General features: G+C 36.5%; 1 protein-coding gene across 1 annotated transcript; it reads left to right on the top strand.

Annotated features, from left to right (window-relative positions):
- The first annotated feature begins 221 nt into the window (after positions 1–221).
- On the top strand, positions 222–23,441 carry chs1 (chitin synthase 1). The gene is made up of 34 exons (XM_087844287.1): positions 222–268; positions 6,718–6,853; positions 7,617–7,802; positions 8,283–8,484; positions 9,367–9,527; positions 9,654–9,729; positions 10,534–10,646; positions 11,181–11,361; positions 11,668–11,761; positions 12,016–12,112; positions 12,332–12,453; positions 12,933–13,028; positions 13,712–13,876; positions 13,972–14,119; positions 14,827–14,892; positions 14,984–15,159; positions 15,374–15,432; positions 15,779–15,979; positions 16,087–16,255; positions 16,457–16,572; positions 17,591–17,770; positions 17,865–17,969; positions 18,074–18,191; positions 18,747–18,828; positions 18,908–19,143; positions 19,440–19,540; positions 19,696–19,777; positions 19,944–20,097; positions 20,257–20,361; positions 20,683–20,793; positions 20,963–21,100; positions 21,238–21,317; positions 21,632–21,698; positions 23,131–23,441. Exons 1-34 carry the CDS (start codon positions 222–224, stop codon positions 23,206–23,208), a joined length of 4,248 nt encoding a protein of 1,415 aa, XP_087700413.1. The 3' UTR covers positions 23,209–23,441.
- Positions 23,442–23,981: the final 540 nt, after the last annotated feature.

The raw sequence follows: 23,981 nt of genomic DNA, 5'->3' as shown, positions 1-23,981 counted from the left end.
ATTTAATCATAGGGCAGTTATCAAGGTAGAGTATCTCTGTGTTTTACATTTAAATATGTGTCGATTAAGTCAATGCCAATATTGTTTAAAGATTTTTTTTTTTTTGTCTATGTCCTGAACATGGTTTAATTTAAAATGTGTGCTATAAAGCCAGTTTTTTAAACTATCTTTAAACGATCTATTTTAGGTTCCTGGTTGATGCAGTGGAGTAAACAAGAAGAATGGAGGATCTGAGAGAAAGAGGAAAGAAAAGAGAAGGAAGGCACAGGTAAAAAATCTTCAACAGTGTGTGTTGCATCATAAAGGTTATGTGGTTTCATTTCTACTTTAACTAATGGCACAGATGTGAAACTGAGCATAATATGTGACATGAGAGGAATTTAAATATGGAAATCACATTTATATGAGTGACAGGCCACGAGTCCACCAACCATGCTTTGATCTTAATTAACCTGCTTGATCAAATACATAGAATGGAGGAAGAAAGCGGTCTTGCAGACACTTTCTTTCTAGGCAGTAGAAATCCATCTTCTCCTCTGGGTCGTTTATGCTTTGTGACTCATGCGGTGTTTAATAAAACTGGCTGTGTGCTGTGGAAACATGATAACTTGCGGTGGGAGGAAAAAAAGAAGGAAAATATGAATAAAAAAAAGAACCAATTTCACCTGATTAAATCAAAAGTAACATCTGTATTGATAGGGTGACATATAAACAAGAACACAAATATTTTAGAAACATCTCAAAAACTTGTTTAAAATGAACAATTGTATTGTTATTTATTAGGCCATAAAAAACGAAATTCATGTTTTATTACCAAATAGCTCGCTGGACTTCTCTGAGAAGTCGGAAATTAATTGAGTATAACATTTAACCACTAAAACTAATTTTCTATTCAGGAATGGAAGGAAATGACTGTAATTTGGCCTTTTAATCAAAAAAATAATAATGTGCTTTAAAAATATCATTTTGATTACAGAGCTTGTAGATAGTGGTGAATTAACCTTTACAGAAACATTCAAAATGTGTTTAGTAATTAGCAGTACTGTTAATTTAGGATATCTGTGACATCTGTGGTCTAATAAATTTCTTTAGCGCTGTATCTTTGCATTTTCTCCTGCCCTTATTATCGAAATTTCGGAATCGTGAGTAACGTAAGCTTTTTGGTTTTAGTTTATGTTCACAGTAAAAACATTGCCTCTGATTTCTGTCTACCACAGGAACTTACTGAAGTCAGACAGTTAGTGAATTTATTTCCTGATTCAGGGACAGCACATGTTATTCTTTAACTGACCAAGCTGCAGCAGGACGTGTTTCATGTCATCACGGCAGCTTTAAAGTTGTTTCCTATTTGCTGCACTGAGAATGAGACAGAAATACATTCAACACCACATGCTGCTTTGAACCAGGCAGCTATTCAATTTCCTGTCCCTGGATACGCTATCCAGTTTTATTAACCTCTTCATCATTGTCAGGAGGTTAATTGTTGGTGAGATATGTTTTGGTAATGGATATTACATATATATATATATATTATTTTTAAAGTATTGTGTTACCAGGTTTCCATTTGATGTAATTCACAGCCAAGAAAACAGTTAATTTGTTCTGTGCACTGCTGTGCTTCGCTTTATTGCTGTAGCTGATATCATCTCCACTGTTACTGCCTGCTGTTAGGGCCTCCATTTCAAATGTTAAATACATGCTGAAGTTGTAATTATATTCTCCATGTAGGTATATCTGACACAAATATTATGACACTGTCTCTGAGTTTAGCTTTTTTACACCACCCTTGTTGTGATTATGAAGTTATAAAGAAAAATAAAACAATATTTTATCAGCAACTTTTGATTTGAAAGCCTCTAAACTTCCACTAAACTAAACTAAAGCTAGGAGTGGTGTCTATAAAGTTTTTAAATATTAACTACTTTTATATAAATCATTGCAGTTAATTGTTTCCCAATTTATTAAATGTTATGTAACTTCAGAGAGTAATATAACTTGACTCGAAGGTCACAGCAAAGTTAGCCAGTGCACCAGCTTCCTAACACCTAACATATGGCAGCCAAAGTGTGTGACAGTTTTAATTTTTTATGGGGAAAAAACTTACTGAAATAAAAGATTTTTGAGCTTTAATGGGCCATGTAATCGAGTGCACTCTTAAACAGGGGTACGCCTTAGGACAGTTATGACATTATGATGTGATGGAGCCAAGTTGAATCTGGTTTGTTTGAGTCTGGGTGATTACAGTCTGCAGATAATCATACAGTGTGATAAGTAAATATTCTAATCTGAAGTTTGTTGTCATAGTGAGTCATTCTTGTAAAAACTTTTTGAGTCTGGGAAACTGAAACCCTTTCCTGGTTTTGCTGGTCTTTTCAGCACAAATTGCTCTTCATATAAATCTACCTCACTGACTGGATTACCAAGGCTTCGAGCTGCGTCTTTCCACTGTTACCATCTTGGTGTTTTTGCGGGTCTTTTTGGTTTTGACTAATAACCTGTGAGCAACAAAGCTTTGGATTATGCTCCTTTTTTATAGGGTTAGGGATAATTTACAAAAAGAACTTGAATCAAGTTCCTCCATAAACTCATAAGGAAATGATTTACTGACGTCACAGAGCAAAGGAGCTGAGAGCTATTTTTTTAAATACTTCTCCAGAAAGCAGGAAGTCTTTTTCGAATAGTTTTCACCATAGGGGGCCGTGGTGGCGTATCCTAGTGAGTTTTGGATAGAAACATCTGAAAAGTTAAATTTCTTCCATCAATATCGTGTCTAATGAAGACTCACTAGTTTCATAAATACACAAAAAATAAGTAGCTTGTCTGCTTGTCACTTGCCATTGGGGGGAAAGCTAAAGACAGCAGACTTTTGTTTCCTCGCTGCTTTTAAAAAGTTAGATTATCCAGTATATCGATATCAGATTTTTTTACTTCCTAAAAACTGCCACTGTCATTTATCCTAAAAATCCAATAGTTATCAAGCGTCACATAATAATAATAATAATAATATTATAATAATAATAATAACAGCAATAGTGTAATATCATTAGTCCTTATATAACAACCTTCTGCCAACATCAATCTGGCCATTTTGTACTACACCTTGATTTAACAGCATTTCAGTTGCTATGGCAAAGCCAGAGATCACAGTGTAGCATAATCTCAAGGTAAAAAACCCGCACCCTGATAATTATTCTGCACTCTGTATTAATCATCGGGGTGGCAGAGATGGTGACGTTTAATGTGCCAGGAAACACAGATATCGAGTGTAATTATGACCAAAGGGTTGCTTGAGAATGTCTTAGCTTAGATGCCTGTTTGCGTGCCAGTCACATTCTAATCTGGAAGCACCAAAACCATACACTGTGCCTTTCATGCTAAAAGCTTTCGCTATATTTCACACTGACAAATGACAATCACTGACAAAAATAAACACAGACCCCCCAAAAATGGGTAAAAAGAGAGAGAGATGCAGCGCACTGTTAAAAGAATACTGTTCAATAAAAACTGTACTCTGAACTTTGCGATGAACTGAGGGCTTTGGCAGATTTGTAGATAACAGAGGATTCTTCATTTTGTGCTGAGCCCCAGTTATGTGTAACCAACACCCAACAGACCATGATCACAATCAGCAATAGTTTGAGGTATAAAATGTAAAACTCTTCTCTTAATTCCTTGTTACAGGCTCATCCATTGACTATGCACCCATGGTTTATCACATATTCATTTAAAAACGGAAGATAATTAAATACAATACAATACAACTTTATTTGTATAGCACGTTTAAAAGACCAGTGGTACACCAAAGTGCTTTACAATTAAAAACAGGAAAATTAAGAGATTAAATAAAAGACTATTAACAAAGTACCACATATGTCATCAGGTTAAGGGCACTAATTATACGGCAATAGAAGGGAATATAAGAACAAAGTTACTAAGAACAGATATAGCTAAAAGATAAAGTACATAAATAAGAAATTGAACCAAATATAAAATAGGGACACTAACTAGATGGAAAAGCTATGTTGAATAAATGAGTTTTTAAATGGGATTTAAAAGATAAAACTGAGTCTGACGCACGGAAAGCGATAGGAAGGTTGTTCCACAGATTCGGTGCAACCAGGGCAAAAGCACGGTCACCCCTAGATTTAAGCCTAGATCTAGGCTGAGCCTGGAGTAATTGGGCTGAAGACCTGAGGGCTCGCCCAGGGACATATAGACTAAGAAGATCGACTAGATAACGAGGGGCTAAATTAATTTTAAAGGTGAGCAACAATATTAGTTAAAGTAATTAACTGTGATTAACCACATTTTTGGGAAACCTGAGTTCAGTTTCATTAGCCCTGCCAGGCAGCCTTGATTACTGACAGACCTGTGGAATCAAGAAGTCACATAAACAGAACCTGTGTGACAAAGTCTCTGACATCTATCGGTCTGGAAAGGGTTACAAAGCCATGGATTCCCATGAACCACAATAACAGTTATTATTCACAAAAGGAGAACATTTGGAACAAGAGTGGCAGGCCCACCAAAATTACTTCAAGAGCACATGGACGACAAATGAATCCAGTACAACATTTAAATCAACTGCAGGCTTCATTTGCCTCAGTTCAGGTCAAAGGTCGTGATTCAACAATAACAAAGAGACATGGCAAAAATGGTGTACTTGGGAGAGTTACAAGGTAAAACAACTGTCGTCCAAAAAAAACACAAATTCTGATTTCACATTTTCTAAAAGAAAACATCCTGATGATCCCCAAGACTTTGGGGGAAATATTCTGAATTCAATTCAATTTTATTTATACAGCGCCAAATCACAACAACAGTCACCTCAAGGCACTTTATATTGTAAGATAGTCCCTACAGTAATACATACAGAGAAAAAAACCCAACAATCATATGACCCCCTATAAGCAAGTACTTTGACAACAGTGGGAAGGAAAAACTCCCTTTTAACAGGAAGAAACCTCCGGCAGAACCAGGCTCAGGGAGGGGCGGGGCCATCTGCTGCGACCGGATAGGGTGAGAGAAGGAAGACAGGATAAAAGACATGCTGTGGATGAGAGACAGAGATTAATAACAAGTATGATTCAATGCAGAGAGGTCTATTAACACATGTTGAGTGAGAAAGGTGACTGAAAAGGAAAAACTTATCATGGGAATCCCCCAGCAGCCTACACTTATTGCAGCAAAACTAAGGGAGGATTCAGGGTCACCTGATCCAGCCCTAATGGGTGAATCCTGCTCTCTACCAGAACTTTCTGACGTAGAGTGTCTGGCCCTGAGTTTATGCCATGAAGCTCAAGTTCACTTGGGTTATGCAATAGGGCAAAGATCAGAAACCACACCACCAAGTCCATCACTGAGTAGCCCAAAGAAGGTTTTGGTGTGCCCTAGTCAAAGTATGAACCTAAATTCTACTTAATTTTTTGGCATGAATTTAAATAGGCCATTAATGTTTTAAAAATGTAGGCTTAATACAATTTGGCAAAGACAAATAGGACAAAATACCTCCATAGCAACGAGAAAGACTCAGTGCCAGTTGTTGCAAATGCTTGATTGCAGCACTTGTTGCCAACTGTGGCGTAACCAGTTGTTAGGTTTAGTGGACAATTACTTTTCTCAGATAGGGCTAAGTTGGTTTGGGGAACTTTTTTCCTTAATAAATGAAATTATAACTAGGGCTGTTCGATATAACGATATATATCGGATGACGATATAAAAACATCTATCGTTTCATTTTACGCTATCGTTTGTTTCGTGGTGTCATAAAATAAACTGTTTACAGCAATATTTTTTCATCGTTTTGATGGTCACTGTAGTGGCTATATTAATTTCTATAAGTTCTCTCTTTCTCTTATATTTAATATAACCAAACTACTGACGGTCAAGCGCCTGTTTTTACGTATTGTCGATAGCAACAACAACGGTAAAACCATCGCGTGGCTCCGCTGTCCGCTTATTTGTTTTCTACATAAACCTTTAACAATAAAGCTCAAGATCCTGTTGAGACTTTTCAAAATAAACTGAATCACGTGAAAGAGTATGCAGAGAGTTTACGGATGAGAAGGAAAAAAAGAGCCGTCAGATGCTAAAAAATAAATCTTAGACTTAAACTTTGAAAGAAAATGGTGGCTGTTACAACTTATGTCTAAAAATGTATAGTTTCATGCATCGGTTAAAACACTCGAATCCAGGTAAAGGACGCCAAGCTGGAAAAAGTTCACGCAAGTCAAATTGCCCGAGATTCACAGAATTTACAGAAAATATTACATTTTTGTGATTTATATCGTTGTCAGGACAATAAATGTCTTATATCGGGATATGAGATTTTTGTCATATCACACAGCCCTAATGATAACTGATAAATAAACGAAATCATCGTTTAAAAACAGCATTTTTTATTTACTAGGGTTGCCTTTGTCTATGTTTTTTTTTTTATGATGATCAGAAACCCTTGAGGATAAAGAAAATATGCACACACAAAAGACAAAAAAAAATCAGGAAGGGCACTGTGCGTATACCTGTAGTTTAATATCAGTAAACTGAGACAGCTCAGTGTTTTCTCTTTCACATAGATGAAACTAAAAGATATTTCTACTCTATTATTAATTCTCTGTCATCCTTCAACTGACTTTAATAGATTATTAGGTAACCATTATCTTAGTACATTATTAAACAGTTTTCTGTTTTTATAGTCAACCAATATCTATTTCACAGGGATACATGGGATCCATTCCAGCTGAACCCCGCAGGAGCTGAGAAGGAACAAAAGAGAAGATGTTTCCAGCTGGCTCAACATCTGGTGGCTGTTTTGGTGGGGTTAGCTGTCTTGACCACTGCTGTTGTTGCAAAGGTAGGACCATTTGTGAGTTTATCTTTTTCTCTCTGTGAAGTTATTCATCTGGTTACCACTGAGGCTGAAGTCCAAGATCTGGCTAAAAAATGCTGACTTTGGACACAGCAAAATAGCCTCTATCTTCTCAGCTTCTAGTATTTTCTTTCATAGACAGACACTTAAAAATCTGCATCTATGGCTTTGTTGTTGTTTTAGTGTTTTTTGTTTTTTTCTTGCAAGTGCTTTGGATTATTTTGATTCATTTGATCGCCACTGAACAGTAGTATTGCTTTCTTAAACTCTGAGTCTGTACTGTGTTCCATATATGGAAAATAAGACCACCATGTACTGTAGTCTGACTGATATATTATATTAGAAATTTCCCAATTCATGTTGCAGAGTTTATCCATCAGAGCGCACTCTGCAAATCAATTTATGTTTTACATATCTAAAAAAAACTCTTTCAGGCATTTCAGCAAAGAACTCATCATGTGAAAAGTACAAATCATGTGACAACAAGCTTATCTGTCTCTGCCTGCCTGATCATAAAGTAACACGAAGAAGATTCATGCTGTTTATGAGAGGACAGAGTTTACAGTACTGAATGCCTTTGTACCCAGCACTCTCCTTACTGGGATTCCCCATCTAGTTCCTATTCCTGGAAATATTATACCTTATTATATCAATTCAACTAACTTGCTAACCACTTTCCTAATTTTTTTTTATAAAGTTCTTTAATGAAGTAATTTTCTTAGCACACAATGGTCATATATCCTTTCAGGGCTCCCTGCTGGTGTTGTCAACATTGTCCAGTCCAATGTCCCGGCGCACCCTGAAGGAAAAACAGTTCTACATGCTGATGATGATGTTCTGCCTAGTCTTCCCCAACGTCCTGGTCTTTTTGAAATCGCTGTGGCGATGTTCCTTCAAGAGCTTTGTACCACCCAAAATGAAGATCATGGCATTTGTATGTTTTTCTACATATTTTTAGTTTATTGTCACCAGCGTTACATGTACTTATAACTAGACAGCAGAAAAATGTAAAATTTCAAATCATTACCGATAAACTTAAATAATAATAATGTTTTTTTTGTTGACCTTTGGCACAAAGTAGGTCCCATTGGGCACAGTTAATTAATCATGAGTTTATCTTCTAATAGTATTTTCAACACAATGCTATAAAGAGAATTTTATCTTATTCTTATTTATGTTGTTCTTGTTTGTGTATTTATATATTGCCATTTCTTTAAGAATTATACAAACGATAACAGAAAGGTTTATTTAGGTCAAAAGACAGAAAAGGGAAAAAAAAGTAAAATGTACATTTGATGGTAGTGATACAAATTAATGGTGAATATAAAGTATTTTTGAATGGCTTCTATTTCCATGTCCAAAACCAATAGAAACACTGCATGAGGACATCTTTCTGGTTTTGTGTCTTTTCCAGATTTGCCTCATTGAGGTCCTGGTCTCTCTCGGTACTTCAATCCTCGTGCTGGTGGTTATGCCTCAGTTTGACGTCCTGACTAATCTCTTCATCAGTGGAGGAGTCTGCATTGTGTCTGCAATTATGCAGATAATATTCAGACTACAGCGAGATAACTGGAAAATTGTGTTCCCAATCTGCTCCCTCATACTCACCTCTATTGGTAACTCCTTTTAAATTAGCTTCTATGTGCAAGCTTGTTTCCCTGGCTTTCTTTTTAGCTTTGTCCACTGAACATTCATAGATTCGGTGTGGTGAAAAAACAAAAAACCGAGAGCTGCTCTACAAAAATTAAATATAATATAATCCTTAATTACATTTTATGATAATTAGCTCACAGCAGGTATAGTAGGAGGTTTAACATCATGTTGGCAAACCTTACCTGCTCACAAATTAGGGGTAGGGAGTGGATGAAGCAGAAAGCAGCAGAGTCGACAGTTATTTTCTTAGTTCTGTATGTCACTCATTTTTCTCCCAATTGTTTGAACACTTCTCAATCAAGGTTTGTGTTTTCAGGTTTTGACTGAACTGATCTGCTACTAATTGTCTGTCAGCTCTTTTAAACTATCTTTCCATTGTTGTCTTGTTTATCCAATTCTGACACAGTAATTCTGTCACCCTCATTACAACAACTGCCTCAGATAAATGATGTAAAATGTCTTAACTGCCAAAACAACAACTCTGTCAGGTTTTGATGCTTAAGATTCAAATCTAGCACCAAGCTTGCAAGCTCCAAGTTCCATGATTGATTTAAAAAATATGGTGTATAAAAAATTTATAAATGTTGGCAAACTTATATTAAACTTTGCCAAAGTTTCAAGTAGTAGTTTCAAGAGAGAGTAGGTACCTTAGAATGAGATGAATAGGGATTATTTTGTAATGCAGAGTCCAAGAATAATATTATGGAGCTGAAAATGTGAGTGATAGGTGCCTTTTTAGGACATTTGGATAGACAGTAGATACAGTGTATTCCATATATACTGTATCTACTGATATAAGAGAAAGTTTAGATATGCATTTATTAACTGACTAACTTGACCAACAGGTTACTGCATGCTGGGAATTGACTACTATGTCCGTGTAACGTCATATGTGGACAAACAGGGTTCTGACTGCTATATCTACGTGGCACTTGGAATTTTCTCTTCCCTCCTTGTCTCGTTGTGCTGGTGGGAAAATTCACTACAAGCAACCAACCGCATGCAGGTACGCTGTTTTTCTATAGTGGAGCTTCAGCTAGCTTGCATTCTTCCAAGTCTGTATGTTTATGATAAGGAAACTTTTTTTTTTTACACGATCACTGAGGATCTTTTTTCCTCTCTTACCCCACAGGATACGTTGTCACAACTGGATGGTTTCAGAGACTTTGTGTTTGTCATCAGCAGCATTCTGAGGATATTAGTGATAGGTAATTATTTGCCATCAATGTCTGTATTGACGCAATGAATGGAGAGGAGAAAAAAAAAACATGCTGGCAAAATTACACCCGCTCTTGCATTGTGTTGTCATCATCTAACATAACTGCAGTGGACGCGTGATGAAAAATCTAATTTCCCACATTCGCACTGGAGAACAAACAGATTTCTGTGATGTCAGGGGTGCAGATGGATTGCAGAGGATGTTCTCCAGCTGTGATGAATTCTTCAGTCGTTGTTTTCAGTATTAATAAATCTAGGTTTTCTATTCTGCACAACAAACCACCATTAATATGTTCTCTTTTATTTTTATTTATTTAAAATCCAATGTATTTCTTAACTTATAAAATTATTATTGCAAATGTTCTGATACATGGGCTGATTTTTATAAAGTGTTTTTTCTACAATAACTAAGCACCGCAAGCTACTGACCCAGTTACACCCAAATCAGGGGTCAGGGTTCAGTATCTTGCCTACGGATAGTTAAACGCAAGCTTCCGATTGGTCGATGACCCAATCTACAGAACAGTACAGATTTATGTTATCTGTACCGTATCTCTGTACACGTTGCAGATTAAATTGTTTCTTCTATCACTGCAGGAATTTAAAACGTTACCACTCTTATTATTTACAGTATTTTTTTAATCAATGTATTTCTATACCATAACAATATTTACTTGACCACAAACAAAGAACAGTCATAAAAAATAGTTTCATTGTGAACTAAATGATTTGAGTGAAAGAGGGGTGCATTTTTAAATGTGGCAAGCATGTAAAATTATTTTTGTCTGTTCTAGGGGCCGTATACCTGATCTACCACAAGCTAATTGCGAATACCATCATATGGAACAATTTTAACCTGCATGACGGAGAACTCCTGCAAACAGGACTAGTGTTGTTTTTCTTACAAGTAAGTAGAAGGAAGAGAACATGCAACATGTTTTAAAATTACTGTAGGAAGACTAGATGCCATAAATGTAGAATCTGATTTATCACTGCATGTAGCAGACAAAACTGTCTGATGGTGATTTAGCAAAAAGCACTTTTTTCCCCATTATTACATTTGATAATTTTCTTTTTATGGCTCTCAGCAGGTTTAGTCTAGATTAATTACTTAATAAGACAAAACTTACTAAAACCAATCAAATCTCATTCACACAGACTCTTTAGCAGCCACAGGTTTAATCAGTCAGGAGTCTCTGTATCCACTACTTACTTGCCCGAGGCATGATAATGATCACATGTTCCAATTACGATCTGAGTTTTGAAGTGTAAAGCACTTTTTTGCACTTCTTTCTTACTTTTCCACAAAGAATTGGTTCAGAAACATATTTTAATGGTGGTAGGATGGTCTAACATGTAAATTAATTACATTACAATCTTAATTTTGTCCTTATGACAGTAAATTAGGCTTAATAAATATTGCCTTCATCTCCCGTCTCAGGCCTTCTGCTCAGCAGCCTGCCACTGGTTTGGAGTGGTGGCCTGTAAGATTCATTCTGTCAGGATGAGTTTTGCCCTTCCTCTATGTTGCACTGGACCTGCAATGCTACTGCTGGGAATAGTGCTGTTTTTTACACTGGGATTGAAACTGGATAATGGGACAAAAGCAGAAAGCATCATAGGTGAGGTTTTTTTCTAAGTTTTTTTAGGTCAAGAGAAATTGAACTACCTTTATAAAAAATTCACTTGCAATAAGTTTTGCATTCAGTTTTTAATTGTTTAAGTAGAAACAACGTTAAAATTCCTGGAAACTCCCCAGTGCTGAAGCTACTCATTAAGTAGCTCAATATTTTCATCATGAAAATACACCATGACTCCTCTGATGCACTGTATCATTTATATGTATAAATTGTTATAATTATAAATAAATTAGTTATTTAAACTACATGTAATAAAGCTAAAAAAAAAAATGTTTGTTTTAATTGCAGAATTTTGTGACAAGTTGCTCTATCTGAACACCAAAAACACGTCTGCGGTCTTACTCGAGCTTACTAGGAGCATGTGTCGGACTTCACTAAACAGGTGTGTTTGCATGCTGAGAAATGTGTGAATGAAACGTACCATGTGAGTTTGGTAAGAAGTCACTAATTCTTATTACACTTCAAGCAGCCTGGTCATTTCTAATTTTTTTTAATGTGAATAAAATGAAAGTATTTATTGTCCAACCTCATCTGCCATGTCCCATAGCAATATATTAAGTACAGATATCTTCTGTATTTAAGCATCTTATCTTTGCACACTTCACTCAAAATATTTATTTACCATTTGATTGACAGCCACTACTTTCAATGGCCTTTTGCCATGCTGGCACTGGAGGGAGTGTGCATGTGGTCAGGCCTCGTCACATGTACCTACTACGTATGGAAGATCAAGGTATCAGGAAAAACACAGCACATTATGCACACACTTTCACTCAGTTGGCTGTGAGAAGATGCATGCTTTAAATGAATTCAGTCATTTCTTTATTTGGAAGTTTTATTTTAACTCCCAGACAAGCCACACCACAACATATTAAAGCATATTGTTTTTGAGATCTGATTTTTTTTAAAAATGACATACACTTAAATAGCTTTGTGGTTCACCTTCCATTAGGTCCAGCGTATAGAAAGAACATCTCAGCTCTTTGTTCGTCGATTGTATGAATCTGCTTTCATTGACCTGTCTCTGCTGCTCAACACCAAGATGAAGGTTCCTAAAGCCAAAACCCAAGAAAGGTCAGTGTGATCTGAGAATAGCTTCCCTGTTGAACATTATTTCAGTGTGGTCATAAATTAACCTAAAAAAAATCAATCATAATGGAGGATAACTTTTCAAATGCAGTAGAGGCACAGACATATCTTCAACAGAATTATGCAGTGAATAATTTATTTAAAGTATAGGTAGAAAAAAATGCATTTGAAGTTGAATTCATGCAAACTGTGTGTCGCTAGCAGAACACGTCTCAGTGTAAAGACATACACACAGACATGACCCAAAAACAATTGATGTTCATCTACGACCTCAACAAAATTGGAAACTCGCTTATTTGCATCCCCAAATTCACTGCAGCTGCACATGTGGCACATTTTATGAAGCCGTTTCCACAATGGGTGTGTAACATTAATGAGCCTCCATAGCAGATGCTTCTAAGATGTGCGTGTTCACAGCATGAAATGTTTAAAAATTCTGCTACAACTTCTCCTCTCCTTAACAGCCATGATGAAATGCAGAAGTGTGTCATCTATCTGTGCGCCACCATGTGGCATGAGACCTACGACGAGATGCTGAAGATTCTCACCTCCATGTTCAGGTTAGAGCCAGTACCTCTGAAGACATCAGGGGCCAGACAAATAAATAAGTGTAGGCACAAAAACATGCATGTGCATACCCCAGTCACTATGATGAGAATTTCTTATCACATTTCTTATCATTATATCATTTTTTATCTGCACATACAGACATAAAGTAAATCAGGCTGCATACAAATCCACAGTGACTGAGATTTAACAACAAGCATGCTTAAGCACGGCTTTATAATTCTGATGAAAATAACGAGTTTGAGTTTAAAGCATCTAGCCCCAGGTGTACTAGTATCACATACACAGCGTGGGTTAAATTTCTCTTTTACATATCTTTAAAGAGCAATATAACAGCATATTAAAATATGGCTTTGATTTACCTCCACCTGTTTAATTTCGCACCAGGCAGGTGTCAGTACACAGGTGAAATTTTTAACCAGAGAGGCATTTAGAGCCTCTCAGTCTGATGTAAAGTGGTTCTTAAAAATGTAAATAAAAGGTCAAATTCATTAGCTTATGACCTAATATATTCAAAGGTCTAAAATGCCAAGTGTTTGGGCTGCTTAACATTTAAAAAATGCATTTTCCTGTCATTCTTGTTATTTCCTGCTGTGCACTGACTGTTCACACTTAAAAAATAAGACCTAAATGAAAAGGCTTTTGCTGTGTTATACAGTCATCTGTTATGTTTCAGGCTGGACCGTTATCGAGGGGATCCAAAGGAAGATCACAAGGACTGTTTTGACTTTGAGTGTCACATTTTAATGGACGATGCCTTCATGACTGACGATGACACAAACAAGAGGCTGGTTAATAGTTATGTTAATGACTTGATCCAAGTTGTCATTGAAGTTTACAGGTGAGATAACCCCACAGTTAAATATATGTGTATACATCTGCATGTCTCTCTTTCTCCATCTTTCAAACCGATCACCTACACATCCTTCCGTTCAGGGTCTTCACCAACAAAGAGCCTGACGATGTGTCGATCATTGAGACTCCCTACGGCGGCAGGTTGATGTTTGTTCTGCCAGAAGGGAACATGCTCTATGTTCACCTAAAAGACAAACTACTCATCAGGAACAAAAAAAGATGGTCCCAGGTACAGATTAGCTGTGAAAGTTTCTATCTCTATATCCCTATTCATGTGTATGTGATTGTGAAATACACTAAAAACCAAGTTCTCGCAGTCAAACATGCAGACTTGTTTTCTTTTTTCATGTATTGGAATTGTATGAGCTTGAATGGACCCATCATGTGTATGTTCTGGATCTACTATTCTATAACCTCACACAGTGGGACGGGTTCTTCAACACTCATTATTATTACTCAAATGTGTCAAAAATAGATGTTTTATTCAAAAAACTATTTACTATTGAATATGGGATAGAAAAGCAACAACTCCAAAACTAGATATTTTTATATATCTTAGGCATGAAAATAAATGGCTGAAATCATTTCAGTGCTGTTCAGTATTTCAAAATAAGAAACTGTGTTGCTCTATTGTGCTGCATGCAATTATTAATAATGATTTGGACTGTAGTAAATATACTGAGATACTGGAAGTGCTGTTAATTAAATGTTTTCAACTCTAATTGTAAATGTATGAAAATGCTTAGTTAAAATTTAAAACATACTTACTAGTATTGCAGGTATAATCATTCTGTATGTTCTACCTGTATGATAAAAGTTTAATTAATTTGACAAATCACCTCTGTCAAGTCATCTAGACTATTAAACAGTGAGTCTCCAAAAGGCTGTTCTTGGATTTTAACATTCAATACTGCTGCTTTTTTCTTTTTTTCTTAGATAATGTACATGTATTACCTGCTTGGCTGGAAAGGCTACATTGTGAAGAACCCTTCAAAGATCCTAGTAAGACTTTTCAGCTGTTTGAGTCAATTTATTTTGGCATTGTGTATAATTTCTTATAATTTTTCAATGACCTATCTTTTTTTTTTTTTAGCAATTTAATAACTTTTCCAGAGCCAGTTTGGTCTCTCTGGATAGTGAGACTTTCGTGTTGCCTCAGTATGACAACGACAACAAACGCAAGTTCATCTCAGACGACAACACGTATATTCTTGCTCTTGACGGAGACACTGACTTCCACCCTAAAGCTGTAATTCTGCTTGTAGACAGGTGAGCAGCAGACCAGTCAACTTCTTAAAATCTTTCATGGCTCAGTATTTAGATCGTTTTCCTCCATAAATCACCGATGCTATTGTAGACAACAAATACAAATACAACAAATACTCATTTTATCAGCTATTTGGTCATCCAGTTAGAAAGTGTCGATTTTAGCTATTGTTGCTTGTCAAACATGTCAATTTATAAAACATATTTGTGTTCACAGGTTGAGGATGTATGACAATGTAGGTGCAGCATGTGGTAGAATCCATCCTACTGGCATGGGTGAGTGGGCATTTCAAAAGAAAAAGCATCAAAAATGTCTGTTTGTACATGCATATGTATTGCCACTGATGTATCACTAAATGTATTTAATTTAAAAAATAAACATTTAAAGAAAGCCTTTTGATAAACTGGAAATTGTGTATATTTCATAGGTCCACTCTAGTTCTTGACATTCCCTACATCAGCATTTAGTGGGATTTTTGCTTCTGCAGTGTTCTTTTAAGCTCTGTATATATGATGGACTAACTTAGAAACAACGTACTGCATGTACTTTTTTCCAAATGCCTATTATTCTTCAACTTCCTTTGCTTCATATCTCCTCTCATCTGCCTCTCTGCCATCCCAGGTCCCATGGTGTGGTACCAGAAATTTGAGTATGCAGTAGGTCACTGGCTCCAGAAGACAGCAGAGCATGTGTTTGGTTCTGTGCTGTGCAGTCCGGGATGCTTCAGTCTGTTCAGAGGGTCGGCCTTGATGGATGACCATGTTTTAAAAAGATACTCAACAACTGCACAAAGAGCTCAGGAATATGTGCAGTATGATCAAGGTTGGTAAACGCAACCAAAAGGATCAGTAGACTTTTTTACCTAGCCTAGTTTGTGCTCTTAGTGGTTTGACATTTAAACTCTTGGTGTCTCGTGTGTGCTCTTCTAGGGGAGGATCGATGGCTGTGTACTTTGCTACTGCAACAAGGCTGGCGAGTCGAGTATAATGCTGCTTCAGATGCATACACCAACTCACCACAGGAATTTGAAGAGTTTTACAACCAGAGGAGACGATGGGGACCTTCAACATTGGCTAATACACTGGACCTTCTCCACAGGCTAGTGTTACATGTTATTAATAATAGCAGGGTTTCATTCTATAGCCATCCTGCTTTTTACTTAAAACATTTAAAAAAAAAGAACAATTTTCATCTTTATTTGGATTCTTAGTTTGATGGTTTTCTGGTCATGTTTGTAGGCTATAAATCCTATAAACACTTCTACTGCCATACTAACTCTTTTGTGTTTGTGAATCTTAGTGGTCCAGAGACAGTGAAGAGAAACATGTCCATCTCAAGGATTTACGTCTTCTACCAGATGTTCACTGTTGGATCTTCTATCCTGGGACCTGCCTCTGTGACTCTCATGATAGCAAGTAGGTTTAAGTCTAGTTAATGACTCTAACACATTTATCACCATTATTCATGCCATTAAGTTGCAGTTTATCTCCTATCCTTTCAAACAGTTCAAACACTTTTCTAGGTTTTGAAATATATAAAAAGTTCCATTAGGGAAGTAAATCCTACAGATTCTCTCAGAAACCCATGACTGTCTTTAAATTATGCTACTCTGCAACAAGGAAACAGAACTAAAATAACTGAGCAAACACAACTACAATAGATATGGTATAGTGGTTTCATTTTAAGACCGCTCCCATAAAGTAAGCTGTATAATAACTTGTTTAAAGATTTGACTGAACCAAATTCAGATGCCTTACTTGTCCCTTATGGTGTCAATAAACTTCGTTTTATCACGGGCAAATAGAAACGCACAAGACTTGTTAAAATCCTTCTGATCCAGTTTACTGCATGTCACACAATAACGTCTTTACTGTATGGTATAATCTTTGTTGCATGTCATTTTATGCAAATTCTTTATACCGCACTTACCAGAACTGGCGTTTACAAAGTCCTTATTAGGGTTCACATTGTGTAGTATGGTAGACCACACTGATTTCATTGTTTCAATCCACTGTTTAGTACGTGAAATATCATCATTCTATCATTTGTTTAAACTTGTCTGGGAAATGTTGCCATAATTAAAAAAATAAAAGGATGAAACATTAATTGTGTAAAGTAAGTTTAAAAATTTATCCTGGATGTATCCTGGAAGCAAAACCTGGAACAAATATTTCTAATCTGAACGTTAATGCAGTCATTAATGCAGGTAACTACAGTGTGAACCACCAGTTTTCATTAAACACTCGGCTTAACTGAAGGCAGACTTTGTAATAACTTGTAATGGTAACTACAGGGAAATTCACTTTGCCAAGCCCATCTGCATTAATAATTTTTGTGCATTAATAACTCATCACTAATCAGTCATTTATTTCCACTTCTCTCCCCCCCCCCCCCCCCCCCCCCCCCCCCCACCCACCCATCTTTTCCTTCCAGGTGCTTTCCAGTTTGTCTTCAAACTCACTGGTACACTCTCCATCGTCGTCGCGTGTGTTCCCCCCGTGTTCTACATCCTCATTTGCTTTTTAACCAAGTCGAATACCCAAATAACCATTGCCGGCATTATGAGTGTTCTGTATGCATTCCTCATGACTGCGTCCTTCTTTTCCATCATTGGTGGGTAGAATTGTTGTTTGACTGTATGTTGTTGCAGTCACAAATCTTTCAAATAAATGTGCATTAAATGTGCAAATGCTTTTTTCTCCTTTAGGTGACATGGTGATTCAGCAAACATTCTTGACCCCCACTGGATTGTTTTTGATTTCAATGGCAATCATGTACTTGATAACAGCTTTACTCCACCCTGAGGAGTTTCGTATGTTCATTATTATTCTTCTAAACATTATTTCACATTTTTTGTGTGATGTTGCTTTATGTCATGTGACATTTTTTGGCTTCGTTTCCTTTTCTTTCTTGCAGTCTTGATTATCTATGGTCTGATGTATTTCATCTGCATCCCCAGTGGATATCTCCTTTTGACCATATACTCGCTGGTTAACATGAACAATGTGTCCTGGGGCACAAGGGAAACCAACAAGTAATGCATTATTTTTAGACCACTGTTTGTTTAATTAATTATCATGAAATAGCAATAATAGGGATCAAAATAAGAATGGAAAATTTTAACAAATTAAAATCTCAAACAGAAATGTTGCATTTCCCCAAAACGTAACATTACTGTGTAAAGTTCATAAGATCTGAACAGTCGGTGGAGGAGCTGCTGTGCTTACAGCCAGAGCTCTGGACCTAAAATGACCATATCAAGAATATCACCTGTTTTTGACATCATAAGGATCGAAGAGTAGAAAAAAGCCTGAGCCTTTAGAGAAATATATATATATATATATATATATATATATATATATATATATATATATATATATATATATATATATATATACACACAGTATAGTCATGCAGTACTTTTAAGCTGACCAAATCCATTAGTTCATCCACTTCCTGTTGCATATTTGACACTCATCCATGAAACAAACAAAAACAAATAAGACAGCAGGGAATTTATTTTTTTTCTAATCTTGTCATATCAATCACTCTTCGTGACCATGCATCCTCATATCTGTCTGTCCATTAGGGGAGGTGTAGAGCAGAAGAAACTACACAATCTTCTCTGTGACAAAACCTGTAGATGCTGCTGCTGGGACATGAAGATACAGGTATGGTTACCAGACAGTTCCCGACATACCTGACAGCAGGTGATGGATGAATGGATTAATGAACTCTGTTGCTTTACAGATAACCCAGGAAACGGAGCGTCTGATATTTCAGCAGCTCGCAGGTCAGATTACACAGCACATCCCAGCCAATGCAATCACCCAAAACGAAACACCTCTACACCCAGCCTTAATGCTGGAGCCTCACACCAAACAAGATGCCAAGAAAGAAGAAGCCATGGAAGAGATTGCAAGACCTCTAGTTGATGATTTGAGGAAGAAGGCAGCAAAGAGCAGTGACCTGGGTTCCAGTGGCAGGTAGCGTTTTGTTGTTGTTGTCGTGGTTGTTTCTTCTCCTTTATTTGGTCAGTCATTTCTCTCTAATGTTGTTCGCTCACAGGCTGATCTGGCCCTATATAAATCAAATTGAATTTAATTAATTATTTTACCAGAAATCTTTGCTGCCATCAGGTCAAAAATCCAATATACTACTGGCCTTGAAAATAACACAGTTCCATTCAAGTCTCATACTGAACACAGCTGTTTATAAGACCAAAATGAGATGTGCGCTGGAATTAAGAAGCTCACAATAAGTGCATGTGTGCTGTGTGCAGTGACGATGGTGCTGAAAACAGGAGCATGAGTTCATCTGATGAAGAAGACAGTGATCATGATGATGACTATATGATTCGTGAGGCAGAGATTCCCGCCGCTGGTGAGAAGCACTCTAAATGCATTTAGGTCCCTGAGTGCACCACACTGTAATTTTCAGCTATACATGTAGCTGTGGATCATTATATACTATACATTATGTAGCATATAAAACAGAGTAATGATGCTATCTCTGTGTGTGTTTTCATGTGTATGCAGACTGGGTGCACCCAGTGAAGGAAGAATTTCTGAAAAAGCTGACATACTTCAACATGAAGAGAAATCTACAAGAACAAATACGGTAAATAATAAACATCATCCAAGTATTTGCATGTTTTTGTTGTTCACTTGCAGGCATTTTTACAAGAATAATTAACGTTTGCACTAAAACTACGTTTAAGATGCTGTACAATTACCCCGATGGCAAAGCTGCAATTGTGTAGTTAAACTGCTTTTGTTCTCCTCAGATATGCACTCCGTAGCAAAGATTACGATGAAGTGTGCGAAGACTTGGTGCTAATGTTAACAGACACACTCAATGTAGAGCTCAATTCAGTGGGGCCTGAAGACGTTCTGTCAGACTATCGGCTGGAGGAGTTACAACTTGCGCTAAACAAACAGGTGATGACAACTTTGGTGTAAATAAAATAATGACATGTTGCTTTTAAAACAAAATTAAAAATTAATTTGAGAGGAAACCTGATTTCCAGAGTTTCTAATCTTCTGAAAACTGCTGCTGCAGAAAATACATAACTGACCTGACTTCTCTCTGTGTCTCAGGCACGGCAAACCCTTAAGACCAATCGAATGGAGAAGTTGGAAAAGAGAGTAAAGCTAGCCATTGAGAAAACACTCGCTGCCCCACAAGTGCAAAAGCTAGAAGAGGTAAGATGTTTATTCAGCTGTCGGGTCTGTGAGATAGAGGTAGATACAAAAAGTTGTATTTAAAATGAGTATTTAAACTCAGTATTACTACTTCACAATGCATGGTAGATATAAATGTTTCTAAATTTTGCCATTCGTTTTTAGTAATTAAGGTATAGTGAACAAAGAAACCGTCCTGAAATGTTATTCATTAGCAGATTTCTGATCTTCTAAGGAAAATAAAATTTATATTTGCTAAATGGGGCTATTCAGTTAAAAAAGTTAAAATCAATAAATTTTTCTTTTATTGAACTGTGTGCATTTTTGTGTGTGTGTGTTTAGAATGAGAACGACTTCTGGAACAAGCTAATCGAGCGCTACCTGACCCCAATCACTCACAGTAAAGAACATCAGGAGGAAGTCAACAGAGAACTAAAGTCACTGAGAAACAAGGTCAGCAATCTGATGATGACAATGATAACAAATGAATGATCCCAGATCATTATGAAAAAATACTCTGATGCGTCAGGTTGCAAGTTGGGAGTGAAACCTTTAAAAACAATTATCCACTTGAAATGTAGCAAGATTAAATCAAATATTAAATTCTCTTACCTCTCCACAGGCCGTCTTCCTGTATTTCATCATAAACGTGCTCTGGGTGGTAGCTACCTTCTTCTTGCAGGCCATTGGAAATGATGTCATCAGCATCCAGATCCCAAAGTATTATCCCAATGGAACTAAAAGTGATGAATACCTCAAGGTTGGGACCCACAACAGACACTCCTAAATGCATGTGCTGCAGTTAAAGAAGGATTGTGATTCTTTTTAAATAACTGTTTGAACTCCTGTAACATCTGATGTAATGAGTAATCCATTCTATGGCTTTTTTTCTGACAGGTGGAGCCTCTCACTTTGATGTTTCTGTTGTCTTTTGCTATTCTTCTCATTGTGCAGTTTCTGGCCATGTTATATCACAGGTAAACACATCATTTCCCATTTAACTTTTATTTTTTTCTCACAGGTTGTACTTTTTGACAAATTTAGTGACCTTGAAAATGAAGCCGGACAATCCAGCAGGCTTGATTGAGAAGCAGAGAAATTTAATCAAAGTTATTAATCTGGCACTGGATAACCCCCACCCGCACCCCCCAATCATGAGCAGGGAGTCTTTGAGTTCTGTCTTTATGGAGAGTTATAATGACTTTGTCCTTGTCACTGTTATCCATCGATTTCATTTTCATTTTCCCACATTTTCCCCTCGTGTTTCATCCTTGTGCCTTTTTGTTTTCAGAGTCTACACCCTGATCCATGTGGTGTCGTATCGCAGCTCAGAGAAAAACTACAAAGAGAAAGACGAAGTAAGTAATTACACTCAAAAGCATACAAATAATCAAGAGGCTTGATTATGTTCGGCCACTACGTCACACGGGCCCCACACATACCGGCAGTAAATCAAACTGCTGCCGACTTAACATGATTAAAACAACAAAATAAATTAAAGAATAACTGCACAAATCCAAACTTCACAAACAGGTTTCACATACAGTACGGTTTAATCGCAATATAGCAATTAAGTATTTGTTTTAATCGTTCTGTACATTTCAATCGATTTAGGATTAAATGAAACGTTTTCAACTTGCTAGGAACAGTTCAAAACTTACCAGGGCCACAATAATTAATTAATACTTGAATGAAAATAACTAACTAGTTTCCATATGATTTTCAACAAATAGATACATTTAAAAATAACATAACAACATAAAAATTAAGAGCTTTTGGGTTTTACTTGCTTTTTGTTAGTTCAGTTACTTTTGTGTCCCTGCAGGGAAAAAAAGCTATTAAACCATGATGAATTCTTTATAGACTGCAAAATATTTAAAATAGTTATTAATCATTAATAAAATGGTTCACATTTATAGAAGCATATGGCATTTGTAGACACACAAACGTGTTTTCTTATGACTTTGTTTCTTAATTAAGTGACAAAAAATGTATTTATGGAAACCAGATTCATAAATTATTAAAAAAGGTGAAAGTGGGTAATAATCATTACTATACGAGAGAAACTGGATGTAACTGTAATTCACTTTTTTAATAATGCACCATTGTGAAAAATGTTATCAATACTTGTAGAACAAACATATATGAACGAAGTATAAACTAAACTAAATAATATAAACTTATAAGAAATGTGTAATTTGTGTAATATTCACAACTATTACTGATTTTTTTTTTTTAATACTAAAGAAATCTTAAAAATCTGATGATCGCACATGATGCTGAGATCTGAAGAGTGCCCATTTCTGTTAAATTGTCTTTTTGGCATAACACTTTCCTTACAGCCATTACCTCTTAATAGCCAATTTGGGACGCAAAACTTTTCTAAACCAGTAAACATGACATAGGCATTTGCAGCACGCAGTGTGGATCATTAAAAGCATTTACTGGAGACGGAATTGAAACGTCTGGGGAGAATAACATCAGCAGATGAGGTAGAAGCAATCAGACCTTTAACTTAAGTAAAAGTAGCAATACAAGAAAGCATTAGTCCTATCAGCTACTGACACAGTCACGTTCAAGGCTAAGGTCAGGTCAAGCCAAATTACAACAGTTATGCCACAGACGACAAATTTAGCGCCTCAAACCATTCCAAGATTCCACCAGTGTGGTCTCAATGAAAATGTTAACTGTCCATAACGCTAATCCAGACACGGCATCTTCTCAAAGCTTAAAACATAGAGACTCATGTATTTTGGAAAATGCTGATTGACCTTTTCCCCTGTCATCCAGGACGAGACTGGTGATGACCACTTCATTATGGAGAACCCTGCACACAATGAAATTTTCCTGACAACTGAAGACCTGTAGTCAGAAACAAGAAGATGTAGCTGCAGAGACGCAACAACAAGCCTAAAGTGGCATCATTAGCAAGCTTTTTCCCACCTCAGGGCTGTTTCCTCCACTATGGTTCATTTTCCTCAGGTTTCACTGTGCATTAAAACACGGTACATTCTGGTCATGATCATAGCACACACTGTCACACAGTCCTTGTAGACATCCCATGTCTTTAGCTTTCCATCACAGGAAATAATTTACTTTTTATCTATTATGTAGCAGCTGTTTTGCCTCCCGGTATAATCCAGCAGGGGAGGCCAAATGGCACAGGGGAAATCAGTCAGAACAGATCCAATAAACTTTGTTTGCCATTGCACAATGAATTATTAACATGTGAGAATGGGACCTGACACAATAATATCAGAGGATGGAGTGATTTTAATGATTGGCTGTTTCATTTTAATATAACTGCTTGTAAGATTGCTGTTTTTGCTATCAGAACTATAGTTGAATCCATCAGGTTTACTGATTTTGCATCTCAATATAAAACAGATTTTAAAAAAAAAAAAATATGCTCTTTGAATAAGATGCATTTTAAGTTTACTGAAAAATCTGTGTAAATCCGGTAATTGTTCTTCTTCAACTCTTGCATCCAAATCAATAAAACTACAGTACTGGGCTAGATGTAGAGGGGAGTATAATATTTTCATCTGTTTGGGTATTTATGAAAAGTGTGTATCTAAATCCTTGGTCAATATTAAAATATTGACAGATACTTGAATGTGCAGGAAACAGTGCCAGTAATG

The sequence above is a fragment of the Neolamprologus brichardi genome, chromosome 1 (genome assembly GCF_056152115.1).
Source record: "Neolamprologus brichardi isolate AB-2024 chromosome 1, ASM5615211v1, whole genome shotgun sequence".
In the NCBI taxonomy this organism is placed as follows: Eukaryota; Metazoa; Chordata; class Actinopteri; order Cichliformes; family Cichlidae; genus Neolamprologus; species Neolamprologus brichardi.
The sequence above is the reverse complement of the archived record's forward strand: the minus strand, read 5'-3'. Positions and strand labels throughout refer to the sequence as shown.